This window comes from Neodiprion virginianus, chromosome 4, assembly GCF_021901495.1.
Source record: "Neodiprion virginianus isolate iyNeoVirg1 chromosome 4, iyNeoVirg1.1, whole genome shotgun sequence".
Lineage (NCBI taxonomy): Eukaryota > Metazoa > Arthropoda > Insecta > Hymenoptera > Diprionidae > Neodiprion > Neodiprion virginianus.
This window is the reverse complement of record NC_060880.1, coordinates 41,180,597-41,194,096: the sequence shown is the minus strand read 5'-3', so window position 1 is coordinate 41,194,096 and position 13,500 is coordinate 41,180,597. Positions and strand designations below refer to the sequence as shown.

Sequence of the window (13,500 nt, the reverse complement as noted above, 5' to 3'; positions counted from 1 at the left end):
CTAGTGACTACAGATAGATGAAGATAAATATACCAACGGGATATTTATCTCCAGGCCAAGAAGTGAGTCGTCGTGATTCTTCACGATGTCAATTTGTACGCAATGCTAGCTAACGCGTGTCGATGCTTTCACCAATGTACCCCGAGAATCTGGTAACAAAAGGATTAAGCACCATTAATCAAGAAATTTCTGAAGGTGATTTCAAAATTGTATTACTTTCTCGAAAGGAAAGTTTGTTCTTAATTTTCAATGTCGTAAAACTAATTAGTAATTGTAAGTTGGTGAGAGAAATGGTGCGAATACCATGGATTGTGTGATTGACAAGTATTGCTACACTCTCTACCACTAGGGCGGAAAATTATCAAAAAGTTAATACAAAAATCAGGAGTGATTATGTTGACATATATACACTGCACATACGACAGGTAAGTATCTTTGTGTACGCCACAGTGCACGGCTCTGATTGAGATGCAAGAGGCAGTGAATGGCAAAAGATTAGGATCCAGTGTTTGAAGGGAAAATGCGTGTGTGGTTAGATCAACGACCGGAAGTAGCGCGCAGCTGGACACAGAGAAATTATTAATATTCACGGCGCAGTAGAAAACGGAAACGATACGGAAATTCGGCGTTTTGAAAAAGTAACTTCTTTTTCTTACGTAACGATTATATGTTCAAAGAATCTGCCTAATTTTTTTACAGATTCTTTTGAACGAATGTAATTAATGTGCGGTTGAAATCTATTTAAAATACTCCAGAGTAAGGCCGGTTCACCGAAGTGGGCATCACGTTTTTCTTCAACCAACTGTTTAGCTCCCTTCTCCAGATATGAACACACGCCCAGATGTACGCGGCAGCAGAAAAACAACCCATTACTTACCTTGCATTCCTTGAGCCGATATGTAATCACCTACACCATACCCATATTATATAATAACGTGAATTTGTTTCGGTAGCTTGTTGTTAAGTATTGATTCACCAAAAGAACGCGGTCACCTGCAAGAGATTTTTACAGTTGGTAAGTCAATCACAGTCGAGAAATCTGGCGAAATTCGTGAGGGGAAGTTCTCAAATCTTCATTAAATTGAATGCATATGTTACGATGTGCAGATGTCATATTGGAAATGGATGACTCTTGGAAATCGTTTAACCATTAAATTCATATTAATTTACATAAACTCATTTACTAATAACTTGAAACCGTCTTCTATCCTATGAGTCTAAGTCTCATAGAGGGTGTTATTGCCTATTTATTATTTACCGTTTTATTATTTTAGGTGGTACGATTTTGCTACTATGGATTCAAAATTGAAACAAGGGACACCTTGGCATCGGTAGGGATATAAGAATAAGGGATGCGGTCAATTCAAAACAGTTCTAAAGGCAATTCTGATATTCACTTCCCGCAAATCCGTTGGGTCAGTCGTATATATACCTTTACACGTATCGAAAGGATCTGCACCTTCATACAACTCCTAGAACCGCGCGATCTGCTTTTAAAATAAGTGTTCTTGAAATTCTCCGCTACGTTTTTCTACAGATATAATATATTCTATTGCAGCCGCAAGTAAATGAGAGTTTGGGGTATGTGAAAAATACTTAAGTAGCTACTTACTGAATTTTTCATAGTCATGAGAAAGTTGAGAGTAAAAGTGTTGTCTTTGCAACGGAATTGAAAAACTTCATTAAAACGAATAGAATTGTTGCTCTGAATCATATACAAATGCTCTAGATTCGAACGAATAATTGTAACGATGACTGACTAAGTATAGAAATCTACAACCTGAGGGTTCTGGAATTTTCACAGGATATTTTCGAAAATATCGCATTGCTCGGCCTCCACTGATTACGATGCCTAGTCACGTTCTGTCCATATGCAAACGTTTCCTTTGTTAATAAATTCGTGTTTATGGTAGATAAAGTATGTGGAAGATCCACACGTCTGATAACTCGCATATTTGACACAAATAAGTATTCAGTTTGCAGCAGATCGTAATATTTGAACAAACATTGTGCAATTTTCAAGGATCTACGTGATATAAAGTTGTGAACAAATAAGTGTAGGATTAATTAGTGATTAACAAAAATGTAAATTCGTTGTTTCTCTCAATAATCAGAAGATATTATATACGGAATGCACGTGGCAATCAATAGCGGACTGGTATACGATTTTGCCGATTAAATCGTGTGATATTTCATTTTAAAGTGTAACATCATAGAAGTTTGTTCGTTGACCTACCGTTAATTAGCAACTCCAATGGCGTGTCGTAGTTCGATCAACGATCGGGAACCGAGTGAGGTTGAAAAGAGCCGAATCTACTCGTCACACTGACATTATCCACCTGTGGGATTTCCAGTCATCTGATTTTTTACATTTTGATATTATTTTTTGTGATATCTTGATTGTGACGTTCCAGGCGATAAAGACCAAGCCCTGCAAAGACAATTTTGAAAACGTGTACGGCGATACTGCGTGATAACCAAGTAAAGTCGACCAGGACAACGAGTAATCTGTGACGACGTCGAGACTTGATAAATGATTGAAAAATTGTAAATCACGATACAATCGCGCAAACACAAGCAAGTCTCAAGAAGTGAACGGCCATTGTACCCATGCACGCTCGTTCCTCATGCGAAGAGGTTTGCAAGATACGCGTCAGGTATGCCGGCGGCGAAGCAAGATACCCTGTCTTATCTCATTTCGAGTTCCTTCGCGGAACCCGTTCTAGATCGTGGTATATGGTATTGGAATTCGTTGAACGCAAAGAATTAGCGGCTAATGAAGAGCCAACAATCAAACATCATTCGTTGACGAGTAGTGCGTGCATATGGTAATGAAACGTACTTTTGCAGTTTTGGGATGACGTGTACCATTTGACAGACGTTCGCCAATAACGGCATGAAAGTTTGTAGCCACTTTACAGAAAAAGTGCCAAAGTACCGGACTACAAATGAAAGTGTGGGAGTGTGTGAAACACTATATACTACTCCACTATCACATTACAGTAAACCCCAGAAATATTAGTGTATGTTATGTGTTCTAAGAAATAATTAATCCATGCTCTCAGTCTAAGGTAGCATGGGAAACAAGAATGCACGAATGACCGCTGATGAAAACTGAAAACAAGTCACAGATATCAGACAAAAGCTAAAAACAATGTTTTTCACTGCTTCAGTCTGGTACAGTAATTAAGTATGTAGGTACCTGGTATAGTGGGATGACTCTTGAATGGCGCACACTCCTCTGTGCACACAAATGGTTTCATCAATTTCTTCGGCAAACCTTATGCCACGCGATGCTTCGTAATATATCTACTTTTATTTTTTCGTTGATCATATACGTGCAATCTTCATCGTACAGATCTCGTAAAATCGTTTAGGTATACTTGATAGCAGACTTGCCGTTTTTGACTATTACCCTTTCGCGAGACCTAGTATTAGCGACGCGTGCAGGATGACAAACAAGTGAGCTTGAGCTCACGCAGCTTCAAGGGTTCCCTTTTTGCCCGGGATTCCGCATTCGATCGTGTCCCGTTTTCCCTGGATGTTTTACAACGAGTCCTTGTGAAGTACGTATAGAGACCTTCCTCCGGTACGCAGGCCTCAATCTTGACAAATAGTTGCTACATGTTATAGAATAGCGGTGAAAAGTAGAATGTGTATAACTACCAATTATGCATTCTAAATTCTTGTTTTTAGCGAAAATGCGAAACTCCAATTTGTAATTCAATAACATGTTAATCGAGATAATCGATTCTCCGTTGGTATGTTTTGTTTATTAATTTCAATTCCGGCTCATTAAAAACCGTTCGTGGATGCCTTTTCACCAACAATTAATCTCTCGGATGATGCGATATGGGGCGACTGTTTTTGTTACGCATAAAGTAGCCGAGGTGTCGGAATTAGTGTTTGAAGAAAGCCTTTGTCAGACTTGATGAATGGCGGAAAAAAGGGGGTACTTTACTTTCATCAACTTGAGCCAACACCGCGTGGCAATCTGGCAATTTTAGACAGCTAACCCCCCTTTCACCGAGTCATCTTCCGTCGTTACTCTCCCGTGATGGTAAAGTGAAATTTCATAACTTCCATGAAAATCGCTGTTGTGCTTCAGATTATGCAAATTCTGACGATTAACAATTTTACAGAAGGTCTATGTATAATAAGGTAAAACAAACAATGGACGTTTGCGTTCATACACGTCTGTGAATTATGGCTCGTCTCAGAGTTAGATATAAAAGGAAATGTGATTCAAGAACTAAAATTGCGCGTTGTGTCAAGGGATCAATCGACTATCACGATTCGTTGCAAACATTCGCATATTATTACATTGCGAGAAAAACGCAAATATTGAGAAAAAAAAAAAATTACAATTTCTGAAACATGTCCATAACATCTCAAAATCGTCCAAAAAGTGTTTATTTACTCAGATAAAGGTATTTTGAGTTGATACTTTCATTTCGAAGTGAACAGGTTAACCTACTGAAAATGTTACGAGAGTCTGGATTTTCGACGCCCGTAACTTTAGCAAGGGTTGACCTGGTTGACGATGATAATCCTTCGCTTCCTACAGCAAGAACGTCCGGGCATCGGCGTATAGCACGCGGACGAGAGTTCCCGTTCTCATCCTCCAGGAGCAAAGGGAATCGATAGCGGCACATGCGCTCTGTCCGCTTCGGACCGGCGGGGTAGAGTACCTTGGTGTGTGCGTAGGCGGGTGCGTTTGCGTTTGCGTGTGCTGGCTCCACGCTGCATCCTCGATTCTCGCCTAAGCTAGTCTCGTCGCCTCCGACAGTCGAGTAAGTCGTCCCTACCGGAAGTCCGTCTTGTGCGCGGAGTCGGGCCGGTATATAAGGGATAAGGGAAAGCCAGTTAATTTCGAGGCAAAGCCGTGCCCTGCAGGTCTCGGTTTGGTCCAGCTACTTCGACAGTGGCGGGTGCGAGTCCGAAATACATCTACTGAACCATGAACAGTAATATGACATACCGGGGTTGGCAGTGTTGTCCAGAGATATTTCGGTGCTTGTAAAAATAATTGCCTTCCGTTGAGCTGAGAAGGCCTCCACTTGAAAATTTATAACAATTAGTAATGTCATTACCGTGTTTTACGTACCTGTTTTAGACAACAGGTTACGATTGTTTTTCGAATAAAATTTTCCTCACTTGGCAGCATAGATGGTATAATTAATTACGATGGTTAATTTTCGCATCATTTAAAAACTTGAGCTTCCTTTGTCTCTGTTTTTTTTTTTTTTTTTTTTTTATCATGGGATCGCTTCCATTTTTAGTCCAAGGTCAATTACGTTCAAAATTTTATAAACTGTTGTCAATTTTCATTATCGACCATCGGCGACACAATCAGAAAGTATTAGACAAATTGTAATATAACATTAGATAAGCTAACATGCATTAACTACGTTTGGCTTAAATACCGTGTCAGCAGTACACGTTTCTGTTAATTCGGTTGTGAGATGGCAGCTCTCGTCGAGAATTAAAGATCACCGAGAATAAGACGTTACGAGATGACCTGACAAGAAAGTTGTTGAAAAACCATTGATTTTTGCTACTTCCGGAGCCATTCAAGCTCACCAAATGGATAAGTTGTTCCGTTGGAAAAGCCATAAGATCCACGAAAATGTGAGTATAATCCGTCAGATGGGTTGAGGAATATATCACGTTTAAGGGTGAAGATTTCCATTCGATTATGCATGCAACAAAACATGTTCAAGGAGTAGCAATTAGCAATTCATAAACTGAGGCGGTGAGGCCTAATCTGCCCTATCACTGAGTAGATATTAAGGTAAAGCAAAAGCATCGTGAAGAATTGATGAGTCAGCGAATGAAACAATTGCGCTATCACCGGTCGTGCTGGTATAGAATTGTTACTGCGTGCTATTTTGGATTGGATAAATCATTCATTTGATCCTTCTTAAGAAGTTAAATTTCCATCGGTCGCAGTAGGTTTCGACAAAAATACCCCCCAAGATCCATCCGAATAAACATAAATCAAACTTCATCTACGAGGGACTGTCACCCTGACGCTGCGGCTAAGGAGGCATTTCTCAATCGATCTCGAGGAACGCAGAGTGGTCTTATTTCTCATTCAAAGTAACGAGCAATCGATGGAGGTTAGCGCATTTACATCATCCTTATTTTTATTTATTTTAAATGAGGTAGTGTAACATCAACCATATCTTCTTCGTTGTCAACGTCCCTCAAGTGAGAAATGCGTTACAGGATCAGTGGCCCTCACAAAGGATCTTGGCGTTTATTGTGCTTGTCTTAAGATCTAGCAAAATTCTGAATCATGATCTCTGCAGAAATTGGCGAGACGCTTTTGTAGTGATTATTGCGCTTACTACTAACAACACCTAAGCATGTACTGGTCGTCATTTTTTGTGAGTAATCTTTTCAAAATTAATCAATCTTTTCCCATTTCCATTTTCCAAATTATTAATAAGCATTTTCTGACATATTTTCTTTTCTCATAAACCATTTTTCCTCTGATTAACCTATCTTCAAAATTTTGACACGTAACCTAAAACTGTCACTTTGACAGTTTCGTGCAACTGTTTAATTTTCACTTAATTCTGTTAAAACAACAAATATTGTATTTTAAACATATTCCATGCTCTCAACTCTGAATTGTTGTGTTGAAGCATCCTATTTTTTGTTAATTATTTAGATTTTATTCCTGAGGATGGTCGGCAGGGCCCGGCCGAAACGTCGATTTCTTATATTCACGTCTTTCAACTATTAAATTCTTCTTCTTCCTGACCGGAATTTCGACGAACCTTTCATCTTCAATCTACCTCCTGGTCACGAACTTCTTTCCTAAATTGCGCTTAAGCTACCAATATCATGGATGTAAGACTTGTCTACGTCAGTACCGAAACAAGTTGACTCATTGACTTGTGCACCTGGGATTCAAGTATATCTGCTACAAAACACATGTTTGTAAACAATTAACAGTGTAATTCAGACTTTCACGTTTTTACAAGGAAACTTTTGGTAGTTGTTTCTTTCCGGTAATTAACTCCAACCTTTTTCGAATTAAAACTAAAATGAAGTTGGAATCCTTCATCAGAGAACATTCTGGAGTCCCTTGAGTTATAAACCTTTCGCGTGTTATACTCTGCTAAGAAAACGAGCACTGGAAAAAGCTGAAATGAGAATAGAAATCATTTTATGTGAAATTTGTAACTCTTCAAGTATTGTGTGTACCTTTTTCTATCAAACGCGGTACGAATTATCATCACACCAAAAGTGACCATTGATTGGTGAAAAAAAAAACAGACTTCAAACAGTAAAAACGCAAATATCTACTCCGTACTCCACTCTTGATGATAGACTTCAGTTGTTGAGCTGCTTTTTGAATAATCGCTCTCACGCAACTGAGTATATTTACGTTTACCGTAGTTGTCGCCCAGCGCGACTTAGCGCAGGGTGCGCAAGTGTGCGCGACACTTGTGTGTACGAACGCACACAACGCACAGTTCATACAAATATACATAAGTATACATATACCATAGGTATACGGTATAGGTATAGTTATGTGTACCTTCGAGAAACGTTGCTCCATAAAGAGAACAAGGAGACCGACGCGACCGCATCGTCGTGTCGTCGTCGTCGTCGTCATGGCGAACGAGGAGGTAGCTGGCGAAGGGCGAGGAGAGGAGAATGAAGTTGAACGTTGAACGGTGAACGGTGAACGGTGAACACAACACTGAACACTGCCCGATTAACTGCTCGGCTTTGCGCTCCGGTGCCTCCTCCGTGTGCGAGTGAACGCGTCGTGTCTGAGGGCGTCCGAGCGCATCTATGATGATCCTCGTGTTTCATGTATACTGGTCTGGTATGAGCGCACGCTCGTGTTATCCATGGCTGGTAACTTCGGAAACGCGGAAACTCGTCTTCGGAGAAGAGTATTGGAGTCTGCCGATATCATGGCAACCAATGCTGTAGCAGCTTAGCACGCAGAAACGGATATCAGCAATAGTTTTACCTTCTCTTTTAACCTGTGTTCCTTCCTTTCATTTATTTTTCGCACTTACCATTTTCTTCCGTTAAGTAATGATTTGAAAAAATGTGACTGACACAGGGTGCATCTTGTTAGAAGGACCTGCAAATGCGTCGGATTCATAAATGATACTTCCATCTAATACGCATACTCACCACATACGTCTACATTTTTATGGAATGCCGTGGGTCATCTGCAGCGCATTGGAAATTTAAGCTTTCTTCGGTGAATGAAATATCTCGGAAATCTTCTGCCTTTTGTTCCTTATTTCAAATTTTTCTGCTCTCTGTTTCAGGGCCTCGAGAACGTCAGCTCGGCAACGCTAAGACCATTCAACTCGGACATCAACACTCCGAGAATCGATAGCTACAGATTTTCCATGGCCAATCTGGAAGGTGAGCTTACAAAAAGTACTAAAGGCTTGTGAATTGTCCAATTCTGGCAGTTGTTAATGGGTCGATTTCCGTTCCGGAAAGGGGAGACATTTTTCAATGTTATCGTCGTAGTAACCGGTTTCCGTTACACGGTAAAGATGGATAATACGTACGCATAGATGAACAAAAAATTTGCAGGAAAGATGAAAAACTCCCCCACCGCACTCTGGACGTGGACATATCGACGCCATCAAACTTTCCCCGTCTTCTTGTAATCTCATGGCAAAAAATTTATAAATCCTTGATGTTCTCGCTATGAATTCTTATACTCTGCTTTGTTTGCTAATTTTTCTTTCCTCTTCTGTGTCCACGGAAATTGACTGCAAGGCGGGCTGAAAGGAGTTTGCGACTTTTTGCACGTCCAAAGGTAGTCAGGGTATCATTTCCTCGGCAAAGTGCACAAAGTCCATGGGAGCTTTGAAATGATTGCTTTATCATTCATATTACGTCTTGATTATCCCCATGTATTTAAATTTAACCGTTTACCACTGACGACTAAATATCGGCAGTCGTGCTTACCTGAATCTAAACCAAATCAGATCCTCCGTCAAATTTTCAAGAGCGGGATTATACTTATTCAAGTGATGTCGACACAGCGCAGTTTTGATCGTTGTCAAAAATTGCTAAGTCGATTATTCAGAATTAAAAATGGCTTGTAGTCAGGTCTAATATTTTACCTCCAGTCTATACCCGGCGACTCGCGGGCTTCTTTGCAACCTTTTGATATCTGAAAAGGGTCCCAAACATTTTGCGATCAGTGCAGTAATTCTGCTGTGTGTAGCACTGGACGAGCGCCAAACTTTAGTCCTTGTCGCGATTTCGCTGTGCACTTTAAAGGATCGTCGCGGTGTTGGGCGGTCGGGGGATGCGACGGGACGCGACGTTGGAAATTCTTTACTTTCCATTCCGCAATGGATAAAAATATATTTTTCGGCTCTGCTGGCAGCTGCAGGGATATAGCTGCAGTGATTCCTGCAGCCACGTGTCGCCGTTGTATGTGTATGTACCATCTTTGCAACAACTAGTCGATGCGGGGGATAAAACTCCATATTACTTTCACAAGTATGGCTGACTATTAAAGTGTACCAGATTTAACACACCGTGCAAATTTATTGATATTCAACCATATAGTACAGTGTATTGAACACGTTCAGAAATACGCTCTCCGACTTCTTTATTCGACAGCAAAATTCGCGGTTGGTTGAGTACAAAAAATTGCGGCATTTCTATTAGTTGTGACCAGTACATTGTTGCACAGCAGATTACGTAGGTGTAATTTTCGGATTTACTATTCTATAGGTTTTTGTCGATCTGCCCGAATAGCTGCAAGATGTTTGTATATATTGGTTACTTATAGACGTATTATCGCTTCGGATTTTTACCATTTTCGTTTAAAATTGAACTTGAACGTAAATTCTTGTATTCCCAAACCACAATGGTATGTACGTTTATGAATAAAATCACATTTTTTTTGTTCGTTTTTTCATCAAGAATTCCACCGCAAAAGATGGAACCCCCCAGGCTAGGCAACTCACGCTATATATTTAGGTCAACGAAAACCACGACCAAGATATTGGTACTAAATTGGATAACGTCTTTGTTTACTCAATCTTGCAAAAGTTCCCTTCTCCCCCGCCCAGAAAAATTTTTTAGCTGTTGAATGCCTCTTCCCATTCCGCAGCACCCCAAAGAAACGACCTAATTATTCTTGAGAAAATACTTTTCATTTCAGAGGGGGATGAACGGTGAGAACATTCCACCCGGCTTAACTGTTCCCCGAGGAAGTTTCGTTCTAACAATTTCAGCCCCATTTTTCATTCGTATAAGTTTCAAGAACGGTGACCTGGTTTCATTACAGGCAATGCAGGGACTTGCTAAACCAGCAACCAGCTATCTTTACCCGTACCGATTGCGAACGACAGAAGTTGCGATTACCGCCGCGTCCGGGCCGTTTAAGTGTGGCTTAAGGTTACACGAGCGCTTAACGGGCTCTGTCGCCGCGGGCGCTACTTCATCGTAATTACTAAATTCTCTTCTCCCTAATGGTTTATTACTAACCGCCTGTGCAACTGTCACAGGTCCTGACTCGAGTCTCTTTCATATTATCACTTTGCTCAGTTTTTGTATTCTGACACATGCAGCCTCGTGGGCGCCTATATCGGTATTAGGTAACTATTATACGGACAGCGAAAGTACGGCCGTGGTTGCGTGCGTGGATACTTACGAACGCTTACTTCTGATGCATACGCACGACGTTTATTTGTAATTATAATACCTTTGCGAATAACCGTTATCCGTAGATACGCGCGTTTTCTTTCAAATCAGGATTACGGTGCAACTTTGTAGTCGATACCGACAGTAGAGATTAGTTTGTACCTACGTCGCATAATATCTCGTTAACTTGAACAAGTAGCTACGATCCATACACAAAACCAAATAATAACTGTAATTACACTGATATTGCTTAGATGTAACGGCCCGTCTACCGCTTGTGGATCCACGGTGAATTAGTCTTTCGCATCTGTGACCAAAATATCCGTGTCAGAATGTCGAATGAAAAAGAATATACTAATACAAATTCTGCGCGTTCAAGTTTTATCTATGTTTGTATTGGCTGACATAGTTTTACTGAAAATTTTTCTAGGCCAATTTCGTTAAAACTGCGCTAGAAATGTTGCTGAATGCTGTAACAGGATATTGGATAGCGTTCACCTCATCCAATACGCTCGTCCCGGAGCGCCGACACCGGGAGTGCTTTCCAAATTGTAGAATTTATTTACTCTCTAGTGAGAAATTTTTTCCCCAGCGAAAAGAATGTGCACTGCAGACGAGGATTTACGGAAATAAAGGCTGGTGGCTATACGGAGTATAAACACTCGGGAAGGAGATCCTCCCTATTGTGCGAAGGCATTACTTCTTGTTATGAGTCGCTACAGTATTCCGCAGGACGGTGTTGCTTGACGATTTGAACTGAAAAATCATCGAGTGAATCTCAATGCCGCGATTGAAGTGCGGGCCATACATTTTAAGTAAACGCATAACATGAGGTGAGAAAAACGAATGTCTGAATAAGGATTGAAACAACATAGCGACAGGAATTACGAATGTATCGATGCTGCACTTGCGATGACATTTTACCAAAGTTGCAAGTATAGGGATGTGACCATAAAAACGCGCAATTAAATCAGCAGACAGTTACTGCAGCGGATATATGTATAGGTATACCGTAACACGATACGTGGAACGATGGCACATCGGGGTTGATTCGGATAGCGTGCATGTAATGCAGTATTACACGTATGAACGTAAGGGTCACCGCGTGACCAAGGGCGGGGCTCGTTAGTTAATTAAACGAACTGACTGGCCGTGGGACACGCGTGTATATCGCCTCACGGAATTGTTACTACAGATGGTCTATGCGTGTGCCGCAAGGCACGTATGTGAAAGCATACCTATGCAAAGGACTCGCGACAGGGATGCCTTTGGAGTCGTGTAAATTCGATACTTTGTTGCCGAAGAACGACGACTATAGTATATGCGTAATTGCTTCGGCAATTATAGTAAACAAGTATATCGTTGCCACTTAGAATTTCATTCCAATTATCAATCGTTAATTGGGATTATAATTATCCGATCTACTTTGACTTAAAGCTGGATTCAACTCAAGTTGGTTTGACGATATACTATTTTTGAAACATATTAATAAAATGGTGAAATAGGTGACTCAATATTTTTTAACGAGATATTTGAAACACGTTAAAATTGACATGTTTTTTCCAGCAGCCGTGTATCCTAAATGGTAGGACGAGTCATTGACTCGGCTTTCTGACATTCAAATACGCCGAGAGCTCAATTATTATTGTTTTTTATTTTTTATTTTTTATTTTGTTCCAATTACACCGATGGTCTGATCACGCTGCGCTGTTTTCCTCGAGTTTTTCTTCTAACAACAGACGTAATACCACAGCGAAGGAAATTGGCTGGCAATTCAGCGCAACAACTTCAATTACTGCAGCAACATCGTACAGCTACGACAGGAGTTTGAGTAGCCTAATTGACCGCGCTGCACAAACGTATAAATTATACGCACACGTTTGCATGGAGCAAACAGCTTGTCGCTGAGGTGATCGTCCTCGTGAGAAGGGATAAATTCTCTGCAAATATATTATGATGGTCAGCGGATATCGATAAAGTATTCGCGAATAATATTATAGTTTCACTATATTGCAGTCTCCGTACAACGCATATTATCGTACACGTCCAAGGTGAAATTACCGTTACTGCGGTATAACCAGTGCGATCGTAAGCTTATATTATTTGAAAATTATTTCTAACAACAACGGACAGATATGCAACATCCTGTAAGATTTCGGAGGATTTTACAGTACGCTGTACGTTCAACGGCAATGGCATACATTGTATTCGAGAACAAAGGTCTGAGATTTAAATCTGGCCCTGATAAAAAGTTATTCAATCACACCAATCGCTCATCGTTTCCGAAAGCTTGAACAGGTGCTTAGACTATATCAACCAGCAGATCATCAGGCTGGTGTAATATACAAAATTGAACTCTCAACAGTTTAGTCACCCAAGTATAGCTGCGCCGACAGCGACGGATACTAATGGATTCTCTCGAGGCCCAGCCGAGGTCCGAGACGGCGAGACTGATCACTAACCGTTTTGGCACAGAATGCCAAAAGTAGCCACAAGTACACCTTGGTGAATTAGTACAGGTCCGGCTCGCCGTCATGTCCCGCATGCGAGTCTTCTGTTTGATAATCACATACCGCTAATGAAAACGAAAACGGAATGAAGGAGAAGAAGAAAGCGCGAGAAGAAAGAGAAAAAGAGGGTAACGCTAGAGGTTGATGCGGTGCTTGGCGTGTGGTGCGTGACGAAGCATCGAACCGAGCAGTCTCATGCTAGGAGTAGATGTGCGTTAGAGAGGCACTGGTAACAATGGTTGGATCGTGTACGTATATGACAGGGCACTCGGTACACCCGCACACGTGAACACCGTAGATCACATGACCGGTCGCGGCGAGCGAAGTA

At 40.9% G+C, this 13,500-nt stretch overlaps 1 protein-coding gene across 4 annotated transcripts in view; it reads left to right on the top strand.

Moving 5' to 3' along the window:
• LOC124302045 (amyloid beta A4 precursor protein-binding family B member 1-interacting protein) overlaps positions 1 to 13,500 on the top strand; it is a 79,985-nt gene that overhangs the window by 54,660 nt on the left and 11,825 nt on the right. For 3 of the 4 annotated variants that reach the window (XM_046757798.1, XM_046757797.1, XR_006907621.1), the window contains one exon: positions 8,310 to 8,409. In XM_046757798.1, coding sequence (XP_046613754.1) covers positions 8,310 to 8,409 — 100 coding nt within the window. Of the gene's footprint in view, positions 1 to 5,521; positions 5,632 to 8,309; positions 8,410 to 13,500 lie in introns of those variants that run through there. The other variant, XM_046757800.1, reaches the window with a different exon arrangement.